This window comes from Danio rerio, chromosome 21 (assembly GCF_052040795.2).
Source record: "Danio rerio strain M-AB ecotype USA chromosome 21, GRCz13ab, whole genome shotgun sequence".
Classification (NCBI taxonomy): Eukaryota; Metazoa; Chordata; class Actinopteri; order Cypriniformes; family Danionidae; genus Danio; species Danio rerio.
The window spans coordinates 18,828,506-18,856,092 of NC_141041.1; the positions used below are offsets into that span (position 1 = coordinate 18,828,506).

Genomic DNA, 27,587 nt, shown 5'->3' on the forward strand with positions numbered 1-27,587 from the left:
TGTTTATTGATATTTTATATAGTGTTCTTGTTTAAGCAGGAAAAACACCACAAACAGGTTTTCTTCACTGTGTTTATTTAAAAACAAAATCTTTTTTTAATTTAAAAAGTTAAAGACTGACAAACTTTAAAAAGTCATCTTTTTTTGGATCTTCTGAGGAATATTGGAAATTAGTAGGCTAGTCAATAGTGCTGTTCACACAGGCGAGGACGTTACGGAATTTTTCCAGAAAAGACCGTTCACACATCCATTCCAAAATACCGGTAAATTCTGACATCATTCACCACAAATTAGCCTTAAACGGCTGCGCTTTTATTTGTAAACATTTGACTACATTACAAACTCTGTGGATGATCAGTATTGTGAACAACTTCGATGAAAACATATAAAAACATATACGGTAATTTCCCGGAAATCCTGTATGTGTGAAAGGGACTTCCATAATAGGAAAATACTACTTTGAGAGTCTGGTTTCCAACATTCTACAAAATATCTTCTTTTGTGTTCAACAGAAAGTGAAAATTGATAAGTTTGTAACAAGTTTTTTTTTTTTTTGACTTCAATAACAAACATACACATTCCAATCTTACACAAAAAGGACAATGGTAGTAATAGTGATAATAACTTAACAGATCAGGTTAAATAATATTATAAACACATAAAACTGTAAAAAAAAAAAAAACTGAAACAAAATAGAGAAAGTAAAGGGTGAATAAATAACGCCATTTTCATTTTTGGACTATCCCTTTAAGTAAGAAACATGCACCATCGATTAAGAACACGGTCTTTAACTTAAAACGTTATTTTTATATGAACTCCCCCGTGGGTAAAATGATCTGGAATTTCTGTGGTAAATACTTCCGTTTCTAGGTTACCTCTATGAGACTACAATAATGCCCGCCCACTCCAGCCCAACCTCTTCCAGTGAGAGAGGGGGCTGTACTCCACGCAGAAACCCGATCATCTGTCCCGTGTAGAAAAAAACATCACAGAGAAGATCTTTTGCTTGGAAGTGCATTCAAGATCTGCTCCGTATCAGCCTGAATAACTCAAAGATTACACCGACCATGGAAGATGGCAGAGAAACAGCTGCGATGAGAGAGGAAGAACGGAGGAAGCGACAAATAGGTCTGCTACTAAATAACTATTGTTATTATTTAATGTCACGTGTTTGTACCGTTGTGTGCATTGGATATGCGCTACATTCATTTGACGTTAAAAGATTTACCCATGCTAGATATTTCTATATTACATGTATTTAAATAGATTTTAAATGCATTTATAAATATGTAAACATTAGAAGCGCGTTAATGGTGCATTTATTTTTTTTAAGGTCTTTTATTATTGGTAGTGCACCATGGGTGTGTCTTCATATGCTCTTGTGCCAATCTGAGCAACAACAGGTCCTCATAATATCCTGACAACGTTTAAAAGAGTCTTCTAGCATTGTGGTATGGAACAAGGACTTCATTCTTAATCATAACAATCATTTGGTGTTTTGTTTGTTTTTGCCAGACTCTGAATTGAGCTCGAGAAATAATAAAGGTATTATCATTTTAAAATATATTTAATATAATATAGAACAGTGTTGTTACATGTTTGGAGTTATGTAGTTTATTGTGGTGCAGTATTGTGTGTAGTAACCCATATGAAAAAATACTATAGTAATGTATAGTAATTTAGTAAATAGTGTTTAGTACTTAAATTAATCAGTTGTGGTGATTCTATAGTTGATATGGTAATACAACTATAGTAATATAAACAAATGACCCTGTACTGTAGTTTTTTTTCCATCTATAGGTTATAAAATAACATTAATTTCACCCCTTTTATTGTAGTAGAAACAAGTTAATACAATGGTATGATGTAGCATTCATTAATCCAATGTTGTAAATACTATAATACTATGCTCAGCATAAATGAGTATATCCAATTTTGAAAATGAATGTTTTTGTCCATTTTCAGTGAATATGGGTAATATATATTGGTGCACTTAAGCAAAACAGATTTATTAAACAGATATATTTATTAAAATATTATTTTAGTCACAGTACGTATTTAGAAATGGAAAGATAATACATTTAAATAATGCAAAATATTGCAAAAGAAATTATAAACTACAAAATTTCAACAAAATTGTATATCTTTTTTGTTGCTTTTGATTTTTCCTCTTTTAAAAATTTGTATTTAATATTTTTCTCTGACTTATAAATTTGGGTATACTAGTTTTTGGACAGTTATCGTAAGTTATTTTTGTTATATAAGCTCCAGATTTAACTTCAGCACTGTCTAACCTAATGAATATGCACAAATATAAGATTGTAAAGCATCCTATAGAAAATATTAATTTGAATGAGAGATTTGTGAGGGGTGTACTTATTTATGTTGAGCACTGTATATACTGTCTGATATACAGTTTATTTTTTATGGTTAAAAACTATAGTATTGTTTCATGTGCGAGTGTGGTATGGTTTTGTAAGGTAGGTGTGGTTTAGTAATAATAGTAAAAAAAAAAGGTAAATTCACATTATTTGTGCTGAACAAAATACTTTATGCAAAACATTTGCAGCAATTTTGAAGCAATCAAAATCTATCAATTAATTTACAGGTCAAAGATGAGACTTCTTAATTTAGTTTCTACATCATTTATAAATAACAAATGCATATTTAATCTATAAAATCACTCAATATAAATAAGTTGTTACAGAAAACATTTTTCTTATTTAGAACCATATAATAATTCCAATGTTGCAATATATTTAAAAAATAAATAACATAATTATTCTGCCCTGTACTTATTGAAATATAACAAACAATAGGGCGGGCCGATGAATTGAAAAGTAAGTAAAATAAACATTCATAATCGCTCAAATTTGTTCAGGTCAATTTTTTTCCGATTACTTTCCCTCCAATGTGTGGTCACGTGACCCTGCTCTATTGAAGCTGATTTATACTTCTGTGCCGAGCACACGCGTATGGTCCAGCGCAGCCTTCAAGCATTACATTTGCATTACATTGGTGTTGATTGGAAGCTGTGTCAGAGATATCTTGAGGCAGCATATTTTTCCATTTCAACAAAATTACTATTTACTTTAAAATATTTGTTTACAGAAGATTATTATTATTCAGATTAGATTATTATTTACAGGACATACAAGAGTTATTTTATTTAGAAGAGATACTGCTTAGTTTTTACTTTTAATATAAAAAAAAAACATAATTTAAGTTGTTTATTTTCAATTTTTTACAAAAAAAGTGATTGTTTTAGGCAATGCGTCTTTTAATTTCAGTTGTTCAATCCTGATGTTCAATAAATAATAGATAGTAGATAGTGTGCGTTTCCTTCAATTATTTTAATATAAAGTAATGCACCCTTCATTTAAAAATCTCTCACTTGTAATATCTGAGCACATTTACTGTATAAAACCTGTCAGTGAACGATGAATGCAAAAAATAAATAAATAAATAAAATAATCATTTAATTACCGTAATCGAGTTTAAATGTTCAATTAATCGAGATTTTGATTTTAGGTCAAATCGCCCAGCCCTATAAAATTTGTATATTTAAAGTTTTTGAAAATATACAGTATGGCTGACAAATTATGGCATAAAACAATGATTTTAAATTAAAATGTAGTATTTATTATTTAAAATCTGTAAAACAAGTTTTTTAAAAGTATAATATTTTATATTTAGACTATTGTTTTTAATTCTAAATATGTCTGTCATGATTATTTTGTATATAAACAATTGTTGTGCTAAGTGACATTTTATAAATACTGTAAATCATATTTAAAAGAAACATTCATGACATGGTCAGGCAAAATAAATAAATAAATAAATAAATAAGTAAATAAATTCAACAAGACAATTTAATATATCAAATAAATGTAAGCAGTATTGTGTATAGTTGTGCTGTCTTTTGAAAGCGATTTGATTTACAATGAACCCTGTCAAAAAGCATTTAGTTCAGGAGTTTCTTCAGATCATGTGGCCTGTGGTCAAAGATCTCGGCTGTAATGCAATAGCTGTGAGGCAAGTACAAGGAAGAAATGATTTAATCATTCAACAATTACTGTGATCATTGTCCTGCTCAATGATCATATCCTAGCATTCAGTCTTACTTTCCTTCGACTGTCCCAGCAGTAATGTAATTTGTTCTTGATGTATTTGCGTCTGCCAATGGTCATGTCTTATCCCTGATTAGAGAAGAAGGGCTTGTAGCCTAATAGTCTTATAGGCCACACACACAGTAGCTTACAGTTACGTTTCTCTATAGATCAATGGTGTCACACAGTTGATGATTCTCAAGGTAGGTGACATTTATAAGCAAATTAATGGCAGTTTTGTTTGTTAAATTTGTTTAAAATCTAAGAAAGCATTCATTTGCATTCACTTGCGTGGCTTGATTTAATCAATGTGATTATGACGATTTCTTGTTTATCTTTTCAATACTGATAATGCACTTTAATGCATGCAATTCAGTTTGATGCTACAATATTCTGATTTTGCATCTTTGAACTTATGTAACTTTCAGTTTTTTGAGGGTAACATGCATTTGTTGTCTTTTTTTATATCTTTATTTTTATTCTGTGGCGGTATAATGTGTGTATTTATATACATATTTGTTTTGCTTTTCAGCCTTGGAGAACACAGACAGCGACATTGGTTTGTGTGGATGGATCTTGGTGATTTTTTCCATCCTGCTCACGTTGCTGACCCTTCCTCTATCTATATGGATGTGCATTAAGGTACTTAGGGGTGGTCCTAATTAGTGTGATGTCATACAGATTAAGATCAAGTCCTGTTTAACCTGGGGATGTACACCAGAACTCCAGAAGAATTTCTTTCTTACTTTAAACCAGTGGTCACCAAACTTGTTCCTGAAGGGCCGGCAACCTGCAGATTTTAGCTCCAACCCTAATCAAACACACCTGAACAAGCTAATCAAGGTCTTACTTGGTATACTTAAAACATCCAGGCAGGTGTGTTGAGGCAAGTTGGAGCTAAACCCTGCATGGACACTGGCCCTCCATTACAGAGATTGGTGACCACTGCTTTAAACCTTTGTCTATGGGGTTTTTCATGGTATTTGATGTGTGTTTATAAATATTCACATATTAGTTAAATACACACAAAAATATAAGTAAATATCCTTAAAGGTCCCATGGAGTGCTTTGAAATGTGCATTTTTTTATTTGATGTTTGACATAAGCTCAACTGGAAAATGAAGAGAGTGTGGAACATAGAATAACTCCTCACCTTTAAAAAAAAAAAAAAAAACGTCCAAAAGCTTTTTGTTTAAATCAATGCTCTGCCAGTAAGAGTGGTTGAGGTCAAGCCATAGACTGTAAAGGATGTGGAGGCGTGGCCAACCATCGCGATTTTGTTTGCGTGTCATCTCATCGACCGGGGGATACCAAATAAGAGCAAAAAGGTGGAGCATGAGTGGTGCTACAGACACCTGCTAACATTTTGCTTAGACATTCTTATCTTTGGGAGAAACGCTTAATACTTCACTTGTGCTTGGTTGTGCACTATATTGATAAAGTGTTTAGTCTTTTAAAAACGTTGTAATACATTGAGCCACCAAACATTGTACTCATGACGTTTTTCTACAGGAGGAAAACGCCAATGACTTCCAAATACTTCAAATATAGTCTGTGTTAGTAAATGCAAGGCTATTGTTGAAATCCAGGCCTAACACTGTATGACAACGTTTCAGATAACTGTTCTATAGTCTACTGCTAATCAATCTGTCAGATTCTGGAGTGCATTACAGAATGATAAATTATCTTTAGTAAAACAAATACATTTATAGTTATAGTATATAAGTATGTAATTTCACTCAGCTGGGAAATGGAGGCCACTTAAATGGTTTGTGAGCACAATGAAGTGCACATTGCATGCTATATTATCTGTCAATTGTAGGAAATAATTCCAAAAGGCAACTGACTGTGTGCAGCCACATAAAACAAAACAAAAATATGATGTATATGATGAGTTCAGCAGCTAATCAGCCAAATTGTTGATCCATTTAGGTGTAAATGACACATTGCACGCTTGGGATGTTTATATTAGTTTTATATTTTCTAAACGCGAATTTAGTCTCTGTTTTGGAGCACACTAGCTTATAGATATCCTTAAAACTAATATCTACTGTTTTTTTATTTTAATTTCATGGGACCTTTAAAAATAATAATTATTGAGTCAAAATATAATGAAATATGATCCCTTGAATGCTGCAAATCAGTGTAGCCAGCATCACAATTTTATTATGTGCCAAATTTAATTGAAAATTATATTTTAATTATTAGCTTTATTTAGAAACTTTTATTGAGTGTTATATAGTTGAAATACACATGTAAGATTAAATGTCCAATAATATCATCTTTAAATTGCGCAATCTAAAATAAATCTACATATGCACAACTTTAAAATTATTAATCATGTACAGTGGTGCCACATATACCTGACTTTTTCCAGCCCAAAAGCTGTCGAAAACCATCCAAACGCACAAAAAATACTCAACGTATTAGATTAATATTTTATTTAATTTTAATTGATTTAGCCTAGTAATTAAAAATTAACCTAGTAACTTTGACTGTCATAATTTATAACCATACAGCAACCAACACCAGCAGTCACAGAACCAAAACATAACCAGGTCTCACTGAAACACTTGTTAATCAAACAACACAATATGTTTGTTTTTGCGGTCAATTGCGAAAAATGATTGATAAAAGTGTCATGATAAACCGCTGTTACTGTGAGTTTTGTCCGGGGAGTCAGATTTTGATACAACTTTCCTTCTTCTTCTTTTGCTGGTGGGCCCATCCGGTTTACCCTATGCTCTGGTCACTACTAACTGAGTAGGAGCACACAGTTAGGTTTTGTTGAATAAGTTGCATATGAAAGTTAAGTTTTAAAGCTGCCCAAATTTTGTCAACATGCCTATGCCATTTTTTACCTGCACAGGCATATTCAAAACCGCCTAATTAGGCGGGAAAAAGCTTAATCTGGCAACACTGACCATGTCGAAATGTCTAAGAAATTCACGAGTGCACAATTTATTTGTTATTATTATTATTATTATTATTATTATTATTATTATTATTATTATTATTATTATTATTATTATTATTTGGAATGCATATTTGGAAAAATCCACCTGGTTGTGCCAATCATTCCCTTATCTGTAAATCTAAATTTTCTTGAAGTTTGAAGCCTTATCTTTATCATCTTTATCTTTAAAGAGAAGATGACGAAAGCATGATAAAGGTTGCCATGCAACATCTAAAGTATGTAATTGAGAGGCCTTTTTACCTTCCTCTGTTTTAAAGAGGTGTAATTTAGCTCTTTTTATGAGATATAAATACTTCTTGTTCCTGCAGATAGTGAAGGAATATGAACGGGCAATTATCTTTCGCCTGGGACGCATTTTACGAGGAGGAGCCAAAGGACCAGGTAAAACAAAATCAATATAATTTGATTGCTCTGATTAAATCGCTGATATCATGTGATAAAAAAAAAACATTATCAGTGAACACACTTGTGATGGTGTCATGTGTGTGGTTAAGTGTGATACTTTTTGCAGTCCCCTTGTTTGCATTTGTTTTGTGGCCGTTCACCACAATGCCTGCTTTTGACAAAGGCAAAAAATAAAAAAAGCTTGCTCTGAAGAGAAACAGAAGTGATCTGTTTTGCATTTCTGCTGACCTAAATAAACCACATTTTTTCAAAGTCATGCTACTGTACATTCTGGAAAAACAAAAATCGTGCTCAAATGCAATAGAAACTGAACTATTTTTTAAATATTGGTCTTCTGTAAAATATTATAGCATCTTAAAAGTACCACGTTTTATTTCAGGTGTTCGTTAGCACACCATAACCTTGCAAAACCTAGTCTTCCTGTTAAGAAAGTAAAAGCTATAGAAAGGTGTTAATGTCTTAGGTTGTAATGTCAAGTTAATCACAAATCTCAAGATCAGTACTCTAGTCTTATGAAAAAAAAAAAAAGATCAGATGTCTTATAACCCTCCATTTTGTTTATGGCCCTGTTACCATTAAGCCATCTTTTGTTGAAGATTTTGTATCAGGTTGTCTGGGCGATTTTCTAATTTATTGATCAATTTATTTTTTTTGGTCTTACATCCATAATAACTTAAGTAAAACGTGCTTGTGTTGTTTTAGTTTGTAGAGTAGATGTAATTCCATTTTCCCATTTCTCTCAACTGACTTGGCCATGAAGCATTTTTTAGAAAAAACATCCAGTGAAAGATTGCTGTGGCTTTATCCTCATGTTTCTGTAAAGAGATTGTTTATGCGAAAAATGAAATCTCTGTCATCATTTACTTAACCTTTTCTTCTGTTTATTAAGAACACTTTGATAAATGCTTGTTCATGATATCTATTGATTTCCATGGTAATTCTTGTCCAACTGTGGGTATCAATGGGTACATCAACAAGCATTTTTCAGAATATCTTCTGTTTTGATCAACAGAAGAAAGAAACTTGTTAAGGTTTCTAATGATGAGTACGTTTTAATTTTTTGGTGGACTATCCTTTTATCAATTACATTACTACATTTCCAATGCTGTTAAATTAGTATTTTATAGTAGATTATAATCAGAATATGGTCAGTTAAATAGATTTAAGCATTCATTTGGTTGTTAAACCAAAAAACGAGAAGAAAAAGACTGAGGGTCAGCAGCCGAGCATTAAATACTGTCGTGTACAACCATAGAAAACACTGCTAATATAAATGTTTATATTTTGAAGATATGATTTGATGCAGAGCTTCTTGTCTGGTATTTGACCCACATTAAACGTGTCTCAATCAGGAATAGAATAACAGGACAATTACCAAAAATGCCCAGGCTGGCTAATCAAAATCTACAGTAATCCTGGATAAGTTTAATTTGGTTCAGTGCTATCCAAGTTTAGTGCCGTGTCACTACCTGGTTTTCGGTGTATATTTTAGTTACTTCTAATTAGTTTTGTGTCTTACTTCTTGGATTTAGCTACACAACATTGTGAATGCTTGCAAGACTAGACTGACAAGCTTTTTTTTGTTGGCTCATTTTCTTCGCAAGTATGAATTCAAGCGTTTCAGTACAAGGCAGTAAATTATCCAACTCATTTAGCAAGGCAAGTAAGCTCTTTTCTGCAAATGTTTTTACATTTATTTGTTGGTATGGGTAAAATAATCACTGTTAAAGATAAATCTTTTAGTGCTTCGCATAAATGACTTTGTTGCTTGTTTAAACTACTTTAAAGTGAAACAACACAATTCTTAAAGGTTTTTAGGCACAACTTAATTGTTTTATGTTCAGGCCCCTTTTTTAAATTTGTAAAAGCGATTAAGTTAACTTAATCTATTTGTATTAAGACAACATGAAGGAATTGTGTGGAGCCCAGCATTAGTGTGTTCACCAGCCTGATTTCACCCATGTTCCTGGATTAACATCTATGTTGATCATGGAACAACATTCCAATCAGCAATCAGAATTAAAATATTCTTAAAATCAGAGAGGAATAATAGTGGATTGTAATGGATAACAATCATGTAGAAATGCATAAACCTAAGCCTAAACTTAACATAAACATTATCCCCCGGTTTCACAAACAAGGTTTAAGGCTAGTCAAGATTAAATTGCATGTTTGAGCTGTATGAATTCAAAATAACTTGCGGTGAGATGTCTTTAAATATGTCAGTGCCATATTTTATCACCAGGTGCACACCAGTAGTATATTTTTCTGAGGCCATTTTTATAAATGTGGCTTAAATAGCCTAATTTAACTAAGGCCTAGTCCTGGCTTAATCTAAGCCATGTTTGTGAAACTGGGCCTAAAAGTATTACGGTTTATGTTAAGTTTAGGCTTAGATTTATGCATTTCTACATGATTATTATCCATTATAATCCACTATTATTCCCCTCTGGTTTTATTAATATTTTACAGTTATGGTTGGATTTTGGGATAGGGAATAACAATGGATTACATTTTTGAGCAAAAGTTATGTTTCAGGATCATTGTAATGGTTAATCCAGGATCGCATCGTTCTTGGCAAAATCATGACGAGCTTAATGTGTTTATGTCAATCCATTAATATCATAATATGATGAGAAAATCGTAGTTTGAAGCAGCACAACGACCTGCTTCGTAGGGCACAAAATCAGTGAAAGTAAATGACAGACCAGAGGTAACAATTTATTAAGTCAACATTGTGAACTTTCTCACAACATATTACACATCTATGAAAGCAGATTTGCGTTTAATTTTCAGTTAATAGATTTGCAACAAAAATTTAATGCCTTAAAAAAGATTTTCAAAAATATGTCTTAACTTTGTCTAGCGCTTGTGAAAAATTCCAGAGGTCGTTGAAAACTCACTCAATTGGATTGCTTCATAATGTCAACACACATGTGGTCAAATCCATTCAAACAGTCACAAAGGTGGCGTCTCTAGTATGTACTTGTCCGTGCTGTGTTTTGGAATATGAATCCCAGGGCTTTTCCTCCTGAAATGAACTGATGAGGGTTGTGTCTATTATTAGAGTTACTCCACTGACTTTATCCCTCTTATGACCCCAATGTCAACAGAAGCTTATTGCTGTAAGCTTTCTTTAGCAAGCCTTTTCAATGCACTCAAAAAATTACCTTTGCTGTTTGTTTAAACTACTAATTTAAAATAAGTTGAAACAACACAATACTTAAGAGTTTCCTGGTAGTGACAACTTACTTGTTTTATGTTTGGTCCACTTAAATTTATAAAAACAGTTAAGTTAATTTAGTGGATTTGTGTTGGGATGACATGAAGGAATTGTGTGGAACCCAGCATTTTGAAGCAATAAATTGAATATACTGTAGATTTCATTTATACTTTAGTTTGGGTCTGAGAAGAAAGTTTGTTTCCTTGGTCTTCTTTTGAGGCAACTTGGGTCTGCAAACAATTAGCAGTGGACCCCTCCTCCACGGCTGTATTTAGGGCCGGAATGTGACCGGAATTTTCCACAGTGGAGTATACAAACCTCTGAATGACTCTGGAAAACCTCCCAGATTTGTTTAGAAACTGTATGATGACAAATGGAAGATATTAATTACAACTAAAACATGGGCACACACACAAAGACGTGCTCTCTTGCATATTGTTAAACTGTTCTTTGTTTTTCTAAAGAGTTTTTGTTCTTTCTTTTCTCAGCATTTTTTTTTTGCCCGGACATGCTTTTTCATTTAAAGGGCTAGTTCAATCAAAAATTCAACTTTGCTGTTAGTTTATTTGTCTTCAGACCAGTAAAGTTGTAGGTAAATTTTGTTCTGTAGTAGAGTATTAAAGAAGCTTTTTAGCTGTTCTTAAAAAATTTAAAACTGAGGGTTTATTTGTAAAATGTAAAATGTTTTTAGCAATCATGCTATGTATACAGTAGTTAACATTTGAAGTGGATCTTCACCTTTCAGTAAGGTTGTTCTAAAACTGTTCAACAACACCCATTTTTGTCTTATTACTATAAAAAAGTGTTTGATCCACTTAAAATGCTGACTACTGTATAATCAGGAGTCTATAAGATAAAATTGCATTAAATTAATTGATTAATTTTATTAAAGTGGCAGATGTATAGTTTGTTTACTTAATTTTTAAATAGTTTTTGCAAAAATAAATTGCTTGACTAAATAACAGTTCAATTAATGTTTTTGTTTTTAAATATATCAAAATAAAAAAATATCTGAAATTAGAATGTTTTGCAAAATATTATTTGGGACCAATCCCAATTCTACCCCTACCCCTCATTTTAAGCATTTACGTAAAGGTGTAAGGGTGTCCCAATTCTCTTTAGCTTAAAGGTGTAGGGCAACGGGTAAGGGCTAAATACCCCTTGAAACATAGTACCACTTGGGGTCTCCACACTGAAAACCAATTGGTACGGAAATTTTGTAGAATACACCATGCACACAGAAGTCAGGAGATTCACAAATCAGTATTTTTTTTTGTCATTATGAATTTTTACAACATTAAATATACATATATACAAAATATACAAATATACATTAATAATAGCGTTCATGTTTTACCGTCATGGTTTAAAAAAAACGCTAAAATAATAACGCTATCTATAATCCATAGTTCCTGTATAGCAGTCCCACAACATTTTAACACTCGAATACCCTTTCAGAAAAGTCTAGTGGCTGGGAATGACCTTTTTACAGTGTCTGCTATAATGTTGATGTTGTTTTTGTGTGTTTACAGAGATGAATATGGCCACGGTGTAAATGCACAGTACAGTTACGATCTCATTGCCACATTATATTGTTATGATAACATGATATCATTGCCTTCAGTGATTTCCTATAAATAGATAAATACCCCCAAATAACGCAACTGGAATCACTACAGCAGTCACGATCGTCGATTTAATATGAAGCATGAGATCGCGATGACACATGATGATAACGTGTACAGGTGCTGTAGTGCTGTCCCATTTTTTAGGGGTAAATTTTGAAGCCCTCCCCCTTCACAGTCTGTTTCAAGGTGTAAAGGGAAGGGGTAGGGGTACAAAAATAGCATTGGGATTGAGCCTTGATGATGCAATAATCTTATTATTTAATATAATAAAGTAATAATTTTATCTGAGCACAAATATCATTCATATTAAAATGCATTTTATAAAATGTTTAATATATAGCTCATGATTTTTTTTTTTCTAATTCAATATTCAGCAGCAACAACAAAAAAAATCCAATCCTGTAAAATGATGCAAGTGTTCAGTACTGTAAAGCATCAGAGCAGATGTCAGTGTGATCATTCATTACACTCATGAATGCAGTCAGATGATTCCAGTTAGTCGTGGATTGGAATTTGGCCGGTTGCCAGTTGTGTACTTATTCAAGATCTCCTCTGTGTTTCTGAGAGCTCCTGATCATTATCATGCTCTTTCTTCCTCTGATGCTCTTTCATCTGCTTTCATTTTTCTGTTGTGTGTGTGTATTTTTTTTTCGTACAGGTCTATTCTTCATCTTACCCTGCACAGACAGCTTTATCAATGTGGACATGCGCACCATTACATTTGATATCCCGCCTCAGGAGGTGAGAAATATGTACAAACACTACTTCTTTACATCAGCCTGTGTTTCATCTCATGACCAGCATCAGCTGAAAGGCGATGCATATCATTTTTACTATGTTATTACATTTGCCAAATAGTTGTGCAAAGACTACAGTATACAGAGAGTATAAACAAGCCATCTGTAGACGGATAACCAAACAAGATTGGGCAAGCAGGTGGTCGGAGTGTTTGGGGACCTTGTTTAAAAGTTTTGGTGGGCTGTTTCTTGTCACTAGCAGAGCATAATTTACATAGCCTCTTTAATTGTTCTGTTATACTCATACATACTGATTTGGTGCGCATTTATTACACGTGCTCATTTATTACTAATGGTTAATAGCTCCTATTCAATTTCAAAGCTACAAAAAAATTTATCTTTCATAGTATTTTATTGTTAAAAAGTGATTTCACATTATATAAATAATCATGAATAATTTCATCCAAAATAAGAGTTTGTTTTAACATAATATATATATGTGTATTTTATATTTATTTATTTATTTATTTATCTATTTATCTATTTATTTATTTATTATGTATATATGATACACTAATGCACACATACAAGAAAACAAAATTATACAATTAACAATTTTGTTAAATATTTACTCTTACTTACTCCCTGGGCAGTTTATATCAAAGTTAATATTTAGCCGCACCATGTTGGTGTTTTGTAACATCTAATTTTTACGAGGTGGGTTGTTAACCCAATGCCCAACTCCCAACCTGGAGGACCAGGACATACTCACATACACTACGGACTTTCGGGGCTCGAAGCAGTGACCTCCTTGCTGTGAGGCGACAGCACTACCTACTGCACCACCGTGCCACCCCTTTTTATATATTTAAATGGGTATATATATATATATATATATATATATATATATATATATATATATTTAAATATAAATAAACATTTTCTCAAATGTATGAATGCATGCATGGGTGTATTTATACATGCATACTGAATAAATAAAATACACATATATTATGTCAAAACAAACATTTATTTTGGATGTAATTAAACATGATTAATCTTTGCCCAGCACTAATATGTATATGACTTTTGTGTGACTTTTGTCGAATTTAATATGTCCTTGCTGAAAATATTCTTTATTCTATATTGCTTGAAAAATAAAATAATAATAAATATTTCTTAAGCACCCAATTACACACAATACCCTATAATGACATAATGTGAAAGAAGATTTTTTTGAAATTGTTGTAAATTTATTAAAAATATAAAATTGGAAAAACCACATGTAAGTATTCACAGCCTTTGTTGTGAAGCTCTAAACAGAGCTCAGGTGCATTCTGTTTCCACTGATCATTCTTGAGATGTTTTAGTAGCTTTATTGGCGTACACCTGTGGTAAATTCATTTGATTGGACATGATTTGATAAGGATTACACCTGTCTATAAGGTCCCAGTGTCGACATCTGAATAAACCTGAAGGACTCTCAGACCATAAGAAACAAAAATCTCTGGTCTGAGACTAAAATCGACTCCTTGGAGTGAATGCCAGGCGTTACATTTGGAGAAAACCAGGCACCGCTCATCTCCAGGCTAATACCATCCCTGCAGTAAAGCATGATAGTGGCAGCATCATGCTGTGGGGATGTTTTTCAGCAGCAGGAACTGGAAGACTAGTTAGGATAGAGGGAAAGATTAATACAGCAATGTGCAGAGACATCCTGAATGAAAACCTGCTTCAGAGTGACCTCAAACTGGGGCGACAGTTCATCTTCCAGCAGCACAATGACCCAAAGCACACAGCCAAAATGTCAATTGAGTGGCTTTCTGAACAACAGAGCCCAGACCTAAATCCTATTAAACCTTTCTGGAGAAATCTGAAAATGGCTGTACACCGTTGCTTCTCATCCAACCAGATAGAGCTTGAGAGGTACTGCAAAGAAGAATGGGCAAAAATTCCCAAAGACGTGTACCAAGCTTGTGGCATCAAATTCAAAAAGACTTGAGACTTGAGACTGCCAAAGGTGCATCAACAAAGTATTAAAGCTGTAAACACTTGTGTACAATCTGTACATGTGATTTTTCAGGGTTTTTTGTAATAAATTTATAACAATTTCAAAAACAATTTCTTTTTTCACATTGTCAATATGGGGTATTGTGTGTAGAATTTCGAGGAAATAAATGAATTTAATCTATATTGGAATAAGGCTGAAACATAAAAAATGTGAAAAAAGTGAAGCGCTATTAATACTTTCCACATGCACCGTATTTGTATATATTTTCCATATATGTTATTTCAAATAGTTTATAGTTATTTATGTTCTATATTTTTCTCTATTATCGGTCAGATAAATGAAGCCTTGGTTATCATAGGAAAAATAGATGAAAAAAAAAACATAAATTATTTTGTAATTATTACAAATGTTTGACTGCTAGTGTAGTTCTCTTTTTGGTTGTTGTTGTTGTTGTTGTTGTTACAGAAACCCAGTTATTTTTGATCAAATAATCTGGTTTAATTGATCCCTACAGGTGTTGACTAAGGACTCTGTGACAGTGAGTGTAGATGGTGTGGTTTACTACCGCGTGCAAAACGCAACTCTTGCAGTCGCCAACATCACCAATGCTGATGCTGCCACTCGTCTGCTGGCACAAACCACTCTGAGGAATGTGCTGGGAACAAAGAACCTGGCAGAGATCTTGTCTGACCGGGAGGAGATCGCACACAGCATGCAGGTACCACAATCTGAATATATTTTAAAAGTTAAAATAATTGTTATCAATATTGTGCATATTGGTTATTACAACACATTGCATTATTGAATTTCGCCATATGGCTACCTCTACAGGAAGTCACTATAAAAATCAAAAAAATAACATGTAGTGTGTGTTTGACTGATAAAATGCGCACATGATCCCATTAAGCTATTTGATTTGACAAAACAGTCATTATTTTTGGTACTGCAAAAATTATCCACATGAAAAGACAAGCTAATCCAGCACAAAATATATCATAAAATGTCACCAAAATTAAATGCATTTAAATTTCTTAATCAAATCCAAAATGTGGCAAAAAGGTCCACTTTTAGAGAAAAGGACCCCACCCCCCCCCCCCCACCCCCCATTCACTAGGCTTGCTACGGGCCTGTATATATATTAGTATAGATTTTGGCATTGAATGTAGAAAATGCTGCTGATATGACATTAAAATATAATTAATGCATTAATGAATTAATTAAAATAAATAAGCTTATCAGTCATGGATAAGAAATATTGATTTAAAGCACTATAGACAATTGAAATGGCATGAGGGTGAGTAATTAACCAGTTAAACTCTGCGTGCCCGGTACCGGGGACAAAATGACGTCATCGAGAGAATAACTACAGATTAAAGAGGTCTGTCTGCATCAATAACACCATATGACCTACTGGGTGAAAGCTTAGAATGTCTATTTTCAACTGATACACATCACTTTGATATTTGTTGTACTGTACCGAAGTTATTTACACATCAGACACATATTGGCAAGTAATACATCAAATTAAAGCTCTCATTCCCAATAATAAGGATCCATCGTTATTTTTATTGATTTACAATCACATATCCAAGAGTCTTCGAATGAATCATAAAGTATAAACTCGTATTTTGTAAACATACAAGGGAAATTGATTTTTTTGCTCCGTAAGCTGCCGGAGATAGCATAGATAGCCAAACAAGCTACATCATCTTTTACCTTAGGTTGTCCTCTTCAAAATTGGTCCATTTTTAGCATTTTCTGAGGATGTGTGTAAGCCCCTGCTGTGTCTTGTAAGTGCCAAACGCAACCAATTAGGGTCATGATATTCCAAAATTCGGGAAAATAGGATAACCTATCCAGATGGATTATGTATCATTAGAAATTCTCTGCTTTATGCTGATGTATCACGAGCCTTGATCAGCCAATCAGTGACTGAGATATTGCATGACAAACGGGAAGAGGTGTTCAAAACAGAGTGCGTAAAAGTCACAGATCATACGCGAAAAAGTAGTGATTTCCCACCCTTCGGTTGAACTAAAATAATAATTGCGTACTACATGATAAAAACAAAATCTTTTTTTCAAGTGTCTCCTGACAAATGCTGGTAACAATCCAAATAATCTGCAATTTGATGGAGCATACATGGCCTGAGTTATACACTTTCTAAATCAGGCTTTAGAACAAAAAAACTAAAAGCGGTTTGTGTTGAGGTGGTTCAGCATAGGACACACAACATATATAATAATATTTAGCACTTTCAGCAGTTCTATTTGTAATTTCAAAGGGTTGTCTGTAAAATGACATTGAGATATTGCATTTATTGTACTGTATGAGGGTATGGGAAGACTTAAAAAATAGATAGGCGGAAATAAAAAAAAGGCATTTTTCCTCCTTGCAGTTGGAATAGAATAACTCCTACATACACTATTATAAAGAAAAAAAAATCATTTTTCCTGTGTTTGCTGACACCTGCTGAAAAGAAATATAATGTTTCCAGGGTGCTGGAGCACTCAAGGCCTGAGTTACACATTTCCAAACTTCAGTTTATTAAAAAAAAAAGCGCCTTTTTTGTGCGTTTATTATAACACAGACAATATACAGTATACAACAATTGTTTTCAATTTCAACTGTATTTTATGAAATTTCAAAGGGTTTCCTTTCAAATGATACCAAACTTTTGCATTTACACCTCTGCATGTGGGTATGGGAAGCTTTTTAAATCGAAAGGCCAGAGCTTAACTGAAGAAATATAAGTTTCTGGGTGAACTAACCCTTTAATCGATTGTATCCCAACACAAATGGCAGTTGTTTAAAGGAATGGAACACCCTAAAACTCAAGTTAGACCCTCATCTCTCATTGAGTTGATTTTGGGCAAGACCTGATTCCAGCAGACATTTCATATCTTCAGGCAGTGATTCACAGTAGCTCAGCCGAAATGTCGACTTATCCATTTCGACTGCAGTACTAATTCACACGTGGCCCGCTGTTCGCTCTGACATCCTTTACAAAACTGTGGAGAACATTGTTTATGGCAGGCACTCTTGGCAGTGTGCTTTAAACTTGTGGAGCTTGAGGCTTTGAGGATTCTCTGTTAGGGTTTAACTCTGTTTTTTTCTCCCTCAGTCTACACTGGATGATGCCACAGATGACTGGGGTATTAAGGTGGAGCGTGTGGAGATTAAGGATGTTAAACTGCCCCTGCAGCTGCAGAGAGCAATGGCAGCCGAGGCTGAAGCGTCCAGAGAAGCCAGAGCAAAGGTAATGGGCTTTGTTTGACATTTACTAAAAGCTGCTGATATTCATTATAGGTTGAGAAAGATTAGCCAGTTAGTTGTTTTTATTCAAGATAATGATTTGTTAGCAGTCAGAAAGACAACGGATTACACACAGTGACAGTCAAAATTATTAACACTGCTGTTGAATTTTTTAAGTTATTTTTTTTAAACATTTCCCAAGTTATGTTTAATAGGCCAAGGAAAATTTCACAGTATTTTCTATAATATTTTGTTTCCTCTAGAGAAAGTCTCATTTCAATTAGTTAGGCTGAAATAAAAGCATTTAAAAAAAATTTTATTGTCAATATTATTAGCCCCCTTATTTATTTATTTATTTTTTTGATTGGCTTCAGAACAAACCCCAGTTATCCAATAGCTTGCCTAATTTTCCAATCTTGCTTAGTTAACCTAATTAACCTAGTTAAGTCTTAAATTCCATTCAATTTAAGCTGGATTACAGTATCTTGCAAAATGAGGAGGAAAATAGTATGTAGTGTCATCGTGGCAAAAACTAGAAATTATAAAAAAAATATATAAAAAGAAATTAGTTATTAGAAGTTAGTTTTTAGAGAATACTTTAACGTTGAAGGGAAAGATATCTGAGATGTATGCAATCTTAAGAGACCAAGCTGATTCTTCTTTAATCTCACTAAATAATGCATGGGAAAAAGACCTTGGTTGTAATTTTGATGATGATCAGAGGGATGTTGTAAACAAATGTGTATCTTTTTCATTTTCTAGTAACAACATAGCTGAACAAAATTACAAATTTATACAAAGAATATATTTGACCATAGTTCGTCTCAGTGAGATATATCCCGGTGCATTGCCTTTGTGTAAAAGATATAAGAAGCATATGCATTATGCATATTTTTTGGAACTGTTAAAAACTAAATGAATTTTGGGATACTGTACGTGAGTTTTCTGTGATGGGCCTGAGAAAGAAATATCACAAGACTCTTTTAATATCTCTTTTTGGGGTAGACTTGAATGGTACGGTATAGGTCTGATATCTTATGTATTTAGGAAATGTGTTCTGTTAAACTGGAAACAGGAACTCCCTCCAACATTTGAATTATTTAAAAATATCCTCAAGGACACACTGCATTTGGAATATTTAACATATCGCTTAAAAAGCAAAACTTGCATATTTTTAGATACCTGGAATATATTTTTGTACCCTTTATGAACCCTTTGCCAAGTGCCTACATAATACCCATTGTTATCACACTGACCATTCATATGCTGCTATTTGATTTCTGTTTTAATCTAGTAACATAACCTGGATTTGATGATTTACTTGTTTTATATTTGTATACTCTGATGCTACTTAATGCTGAATATTCTTTTTCTAAATTGTGCTGTTTGTTATATGGTAAAATTAAATATAAATAAAAATAAAAAATAATTATTAAAACTATAATGTGGAAATATGTATATATTGTTATATTTATATATTATAGCAAATAATTTTAAATAATAAAATTTTGACATCAGTATTTGACAATACTTTTCACTTCAACTGTATTTTACTCTGGACCATCTTTTTTTTTTAATTGAGATTTATACAGTACTCAAAAGCCGTATAAATAATATCTCCATTAATGTATACTTTTTAGAATAAGACAATATTTGGGCAAGATAAAAATGTGAAAATCTGGAATCTGACTGTTCAAAAAATAAATAACACAAAGATATCACCTTTAAAGTTGCTCAGATGAACAGCTGTTCTAATGTATGTTATTACTTCTTTACTTTTTTGTGTGTTTGTTTTGGCAACATATTTTAATGCTTCATTAAGATAAGAAAGTCTGTGTACACAAAATATTACCACCACCTCTGTCTAGAAATGCTTGCTCAAGGTAGATGTGTGTCAGCAGTAAGAACTCATGGAAATGGGTAGTCTTAATGGAATTCATGGATAAAAATGTTACTTTTGTGTGTATTGTGTACCTTGCGTGCACAATTAGACATGGACACATAAACACACACAGTATACACAGTTCTGTCCCTTAGGTAACTCACTTCATTTTCACATATTATTTCTTGAAACAAACAATATTTTTATTTGTCTAGAAAATGATTCTTGATTTAAGAATTTTTAGATATTTGGATTAGAAACATAGACAAAAACGACAAGACAAAAAAATCTAAGCAAGAAATGCTTTTTTTTTCAGCAGTACCATTCAAAAATACCACTTAAAAAGCGTAATCTTTTCAAGCGCGTATTACCTTATACAAAAGTGACAGTAAAGCATTTTATTTACTATAAATTGAGTCATTTATTTAACTACATGCTGTAGGATAACATACATACATAGATATAACAGTATTTGCTGGCAGAAAACACCTAATAATTGTCTTCTCATATATAATAAAAATGCACTACATAGACCAAATCATTAGTGTTTCATGAGGCAATGCTATCAAAAACTCTCTTAGGAAGCTGGAAGTGAAAACTCCTTTCCTGCTTCTATATAGGATTTTCCTCTCATTTATCAGATGATTTATGTGAGAGTCTGTATTTTGACATTTGCAGCTGAAGATTCTGTGCTTCCCATAAAAATACATACATGCTCTCCGAAGAACATGGGAAAGGAAGTTTAATGAGTTTATTTTTGGTGCGCAATTATTCTTCAGTGCTCTGTTCAGAGACACAAGAAGAATGTTTTGTTGAAAGCAATGCCCTGCTTACATTAACCACACTGAGAGAGGTAGGAAACCACTGACTTGGTTAGTTTAAGTATAGATGGTTTACTGCGTCAGTTAAATAAGTGGATGTTTACCACGTTTTATAAGGTGCAACATAAAGCACTTGGCTTCAGGATTTTGGCACAAATTCATTTGTTGCTTTGTATCTGGATATATTCACAAAGCAAGATTAGCCAGATGCTAGTGTGTGGCATGACTTCATAATGAAAAGAACACTGCAAGAAAAAAAAAAATTAAAAAGGTGCAAGACAAAAATGAAACATGTCTCCAATTATATACAGATACAGTTTCACTTGTAGTCTAATATGAACCTAATTTATTCTAATCACAGTGAGACATTTTGATCATTTACAGAATTTGCGCATTTAAAAAATGTGTATTTGCATTAATGCACGATGAATTAATGAATTAAATAAATGCAAAATAATTTTAAATGGTTTGACTGCTAACACATTCAATGGCATGAGCTAATCATAAACTTCACTATTGTTTGTTAATAAATGAACTATTTGAAAATGTTGATAAGATCATGTAGATTAAGTTTGATAAGAATTGTAAAATATTGTCTTTGTTAGTTTAACTAATGTTAACAATGTTAATGGGGTGGTCCAGAACATAATTTTAAGGTTTGCTTGTGTTTATGAGATGCAAGGCAGTGTGTGCTCATGCTAATTTGTTAATAAATCACATAATTTTTTATTGATCTTACTTTGATTTTATACAGCTACTCAGCTAACATGAAAACATCATATTTCTTTATTCCTCTGAAAGACCCACCCTCAAGAGGCTCTGATTGGTCAGCTAACATAATGTGCTGTGAACCGGCTCCACGTCATTAGAAAAAAGTGCCACGCCTTTAATAGCACATGCTTTTATGCTATGTAAATACTGTCAATCAGAGTAGCTGTTATCTGTCTTAGAGGACAAAGCTAAAATCTGACAAGTGTCTTTCACATATATTCAGGTTGTAAACATGTAAGTAATGTGAAACGTTCACATATCTTTTGCGAGTTCATTATTTGAGACGTAGAAAGCACGGAAAGCAGCATAGAGAGACACTGTAGACACTGCAGCACTGCAGTTTTCACAGGGATTTAAATATCAATTTTCAATTAAATTCAATTCACTTTTATTTGTATAACACTTTTACAATGTAGATTGTGTCACAGCAGCTTCACATAAAAGATCATAGTAAATTAAAACAGTGTAGAATTTAGTGTTGAAGTTCAGTTAAGTGTGGTTTATTAGTCACTATTGAAGGCCTAAACACTGAACAGCAAATCCATCGATGTGTAACTCTACAAATCCCAAACCATGCAAGCTAGTGGTGACAGCAGAGAGGGAAAAAAACTTGACCAATTGGCGAGAGTGAAGAAAAAAAACCTTGAGAGAAATCAGACTCAGTTGGTCACGACCATTGTAATTTCTCTGCTGGCAATTGTAGCTAAATTGTTAGTGGTGACAAACAACATTTCCCATTGTTTTTGTCCTTGCTACCACATACCGGTAACGATAAACACTACGCATATAATAGATCAATTTTAACAAATAAAAACACTTACAGGATGTGGCTCACAATCCACAGCTTCTTCTATTATAGTTGGAGCTGCTCCTTCTTTGAGGAGTTTTTAGCCAAATCCAGCACTGAACTGGGAGATATTTTTTTATTATTCTCTGGAACATAATTAAAATTAAATTGTAAGCACTTCTCTCATGTTGTTTCCGTTGGAAGTCCAATTACAGAAACAGAAGAAGCTCTGTGGAAAGAGCAGCATTTGGACAGCATTTTAGCTTTCTCTGCTATAACATTACAGTGCCTCTGGCCACTGCGCAGGTTGTACACATGTGGTGAATGATTGTAACCTGAAGCATTTGTGATTTCACTAACCCGGATGTATTTTTTGTAGTCACCAAACTTTGTTTACTGTAGGCTTTGCTAAGCTATCTCTGTGAACGCCAATGTCTCCAATGTTGTTTATGTTCAAACAGCTACATTACACATTAACTAAAGTTTAAAATATGATATCGTAGTGGATCACCCCTTTAACAAATTATATTAGTATTGTCATTTGGCTTTCTTTCTTTCTTTCTTTCTTTCTTTCTTTCTTGCTTTCTTTCTTTCTTTCTTTCTTTCTTTCTTTCTATCTGTTTGCTTGTTAGCTAAAGACAGTTATTATTTAACAGAAAATATAAATGTGAACAAGTTTACCAAAATTGGCAAAAATTTATTTGTTTATTTCTGTCAGGTTTTAAAAAATACAGAAGCATACTTCATTATTATTTTGTATTAATTCTTATAAATGGCTATGTTAAAGAATGAGACTTCATTATAAATCTTACTTGACCTTTAGATATTGTGGTAAAATGATTATAGTTTTATTTATTTATTTTTATTTTGTATTTTTTTAAATGGATTTCAGGGAATTTTAAATATGCTTATATTTATTAATTAGCTAATTATTATCTTTAGTTGTTGTTGTTGTTGTTGTTATTGTTATTTTGTTTGTCTGGAACCGTTCATTATCAACAGAAAAAAAAAACTAAAATGAAGGCCAATTCTTTCAAATTGAAAACAATATTTAGAATGCAGTTCTACACAAATATATGATAAAATGGCATGACAATAAATAATTTTTTATGAGTCTTAATGAACTTATTTTAATCATACACTTTTATACTTGATATATAGTCTGTTAGTTAAGGTGACTAGAAAAGTTTATTTGATTCAACAAAACTTTAGCCAACAGTATTTTATCTATCCTAAATATCTTAGATCTTAATCTAGCTCTTTATATCTATTCTTTTATAGTGCAGTATATTCTGACCAAAGAATGTAGATAACTAACGTAGTGTATCCACATATTTTTACCTCATTTTTAACTGTTTGCTGTTTAACCTGTTTTTTTTTTTTTTTTTTTTTTTTTGTGGTAAAATTCACAAAATAGGTACATACTGTAGGTTATCTAAAGTAAAAAAGAAATAGGCTAATATTCATCAGTTTTAAATTTGTATTCATTTTGTGACCAGACATCTGGCTCCTAAAGCATTAGATCACTTACAATGAAGATACAAGTTAAAAAGACAAACAGTGGGTGTCAATGTGAAACTAGTGTAACATTCTGGAAGTTTTGTGTGGTGTCTGAGGTTTTCTAAATTGGCCTCATTTCCCTGCAGGTGATCGCTGCTGAAGGAGAAATGAATGCGTCACGGGCTCTGAAGGAGGCCTCTCTGGTGATCGCAGAGTCTCCGTCTGCCCTGCAGCTGCGATACCTCCAGACCCTCAACACCATCGCTGCAGAGAAGAACTCCACCATCATCTTCCCTCTGCCCATCGACATGATGCAGTCCTTCCTGAAGCACTGAGCGCACACACACAGACGCAGCCATGCACAGATGAACAGACTGAAGGTTATGTAACATGCACTCGTGTGAGGATAATGTACTGCAGGGGGTCCAGAAGTCTGAGGAATCTGCTATTCTGTGTCCTGGATTTTATCTAAAATGAGAATCTAAATTTAGAGATTAAATTGGGTTTGTTGGTTATTAATCGAATTTGTGCATTGCTGATCATGTGACTTTACAGATTGGAGGAGGTCAAAAAGTCAAATCCTGAAATTTATATACCTTCACTACCTTTTAAACCTTCTAAGGCTGCATTTATCTGATCAGAAATACAGTAAAACCTTTCACATTTAAATTGGAATATATTATCTTACCGTTAGTTTGCTATGAGGGAATGATCTGCAAAAAGAAAGCCCCACCCCCTAATCAATATTCAGTTTCAGTTGGAAGTACATCAACACACTGAAATAAAGTCTCAGCAACTTCCTGTTGAACTAGGCTTTAAAGCTGATTTTTTTAGCATCATAACTGTCACAGAATCCTTCAGAATCATATTGATATGATTTTAAGTTTTATTAGAAACAGTTATTATTAGTAATAGCCTTCTTTTAAAACAATATTAAATAATGCAGATGCCAAATTTTGGACTGGTAGTGTATATTCATCTGAACCCTCCAGTCATCATTCTGATAATATAAAATGAAAATGCTAAATATTTTTCACCATTTCATTAGTGGTCTCAGACTTTTGGACTCCACGGTCCATGTAAAACACCCACACCTCTTTATTTACATGTGTGATTCCTTTAATTTTTTTTTTTTTTTTTGGAGGAAATTGGATACAAAATGAAGGATAGTCATAAAATCCTCCATTAAATAAGAATTTAAATGAGAAAATTGAGTGCAAAACATTTTGTGCTCTTTGTCTCAAACTTTCAGCATGGGTTTCATACTAATAATTGGATTTAAAGTATACAGATCTCAGACCATGGTATTAAAAAAAAAACTATGTTTTTGTAACTAAGACTTTCTCACAATTTTTTCTTTTTTTCAAACACAGATTTGTCATATATATATGTATATATATATATATATATATATATATATATATATATATATATAAAACTATAAAACTTTTTTTGCAATTCCTATTTTACTTGCAGTTTTAAGTTTATATATTAAATAACAATTTTGACTTTTTATTCTCACATTTTGCTGCTGTTGTGATTTGTGAGATGTAAGCAATTAAAAAAAAATTCTCTCAATTCTCAGTTTACGTGTCACAATTTAGACATTTTGTCTGAACCTAGATTAATGAGAAACTTGCGATGACCGAGAGAGCTTAATGTGCTGCAGTTTAGGAAAATTAGCAATTACAAATAAAATGCCAGCAAATTAGGAATATATCTCCATCGGTTTGACAACATATGCACTGCATTTTACATATTAAACACAAACAATTCACGAAAACAAACTGCATTTTCTCACAAAGCAAACAATTTACAAAAACGCACTGCATTTTCTCACAACACTTTTAAATAGCATGAAACACAAGAAATATTTCAAGGGGCCACTAAAACGTAATGACCTGGCTATTTAGGTTATGGTTATTTATGATAATAAAATACAAAAAACAAGCCAATCTAGATGGTAAAATAAACAAACAAAAAGCTCACCTTTCGAAGATCACCCACAACTTCACTGAGCAATAGTCACGGCACAGTGGTGTCCATCACGTTTTTGGGTGAAGCATTTTCATTGTGTTCTGAATGAAGCACGTTTTCGTAAATTGTTGCATTGTGAGAAAATGCAGAGCGTTTTATTAATTTGGTTGCGTTGTTCGAAAATTTGTTGTTTTTTAATGTGTTTGCGTATTGAGAATTTGCAGCATGTGTGCTGTCAAACCGATGAAGATCTTTTCTGAATTTGCTGGCATTTTTTGTAAACTCACGTTTACTTAAATTGCAGTATGTTAAACTCTCTCGTCCACCGTAATACCTCTCAAAACCCAGATTTGAAAGAGACAAATTCAGACTTAAAATTATACTCAAAAATATATTTATTTCTTTTAATTGTGAGTTAATCTCGCATGTAAATCTTTTAGCAATTCTGACTCCAAATTGTGAAATCCTCTGACAAACTCTACACCATATAATTCAAAATTATAAACAAAAGATCTCTGGTTGTCATAATTGTAATAGAGGGATACAGACCAGAGCTGATTGATATTTGAAATGATGAATAATGCACAAAAAAAAAAATTTCTTTTTGGTTTGATGGTTAATTAAACGCCTCCTGTGCATATGAGTGCATGTGCAGGTGTGTGTGTGAGTGTTTGTGTGTGTTTTCAGCATATGTAACCTAATCTGCTTGATTGCCAAATAGATAATAAACCATCTGAAGAGATATATTTGAGTAGTATCGGGTGTCAAGGGACGAAACTGACAGCAACGCTTATTGTGCCTACAGGTTCACTTCCACAAACCTTTATCAACGCTGACTGTCAATGCAAAAGCCTTAAGCCATATCAACTTTAATTACTCCATCAATATTTACAGGTTTACATCATGACGGTTGACATTTAAAACCTTTAAATAACCTCCTGTTTATCACTTGGTTTTGATCGTAACATTTCATGCGAGACATTTTAATAAATCTAATCTAATGTTTTTACTTGCCGAAAACAAAATGAAGGCTATAGAGGTCAATGTTTGTGCTGTTTTAAATATCCAGGTATGAGATTACAAACTTTTTAAAGATGTGAATGAATTGCAGTGCTGCTTAGGACTGTTTATTGTTTCAATGATATTTCCGTATGTTTGTATTCGCTCATCAGTCTGTCACAATTCTATACGTATATAAAATATCTTTCTTCTGTCTTATTGTAACTGATGTATGTAAAGTAACACCTGATGTTTTGCCAATTCACTTTTATGTACATGGTGACATTGAATGTTTTTTTTTTTTTTTACAGTTTGTACTGTATTTTTATGCCTGTCATATATTTGACTGTCCCATTCTTGTCACTAAATCATAACGTGTGATGTCGTTACATAAAAATACATAAACTTTAAACAAAGCTGTTAATGTTGTTGTTGCAGTTCTTGATCAGTGAAGAACAGTCTGGACACTTTTGTGATTGTGGTTATAAGATGTTAAACTGGGATT

The 27,587-nt window shown here is 32.8% G+C and overlaps 1 protein-coding gene across 6 annotated transcripts; it reads left to right on the forward strand.

Moving 5' to 3' along the window:
* Nucleotides 1–988: 988 nt before the first annotated feature.
* Nucleotides 989–27,506, forward strand: stom (stomatin). Of its 6 annotated transcripts, XR_015519735.1 has the most exons (10): nucleotides 989–1,128; nucleotides 1,516–1,545; nucleotides 4,280–4,312; nucleotides 4,642–4,751; nucleotides 7,395–7,467; nucleotides 13,001–13,083; nucleotides 15,605–15,808; nucleotides 18,215–18,349; nucleotides 24,253–24,799; nucleotides 24,991–25,938. XR_015519735.1 is itself a non-coding variant. In XM_087300363.1 (9 exons), exons 1-9 carry the CDS (start codon nucleotides 1,068–1,070, stop codon nucleotides 24,439–24,441), a joined length of 918 nt encoding a protein of 305 aa, XP_087156489.1. In that variant the 5' UTR covers nucleotides 989–1,067; the 3' UTR covers nucleotides 24,442–27,506.
* The last annotated feature ends 81 nt before the right edge of the window (nucleotides 27,507–27,587 follow it).

Coding starts and splice junctions, on each gene's coding strand:
- stom (XM_087300363.1), top strand. CDS start 1,068: ATGGAAGATGGCAGAGAAACAGCTGCGATGAGAGAGGAAGAACGGAGG. Junction 4,313..4,641: donor CACAGTTGATGATTCTCAAG/GTAGGTGACATT, acceptor TTTGCTTTTCAG/CCTTGGAGAACACAGACAGC. Junction 4,752..7,394: donor CTATATGGATGTGCATTAAG/GTACTTAGGGGT, acceptor TTGTTCCTGCAG/ATAGTGAAGGAATATGAACG.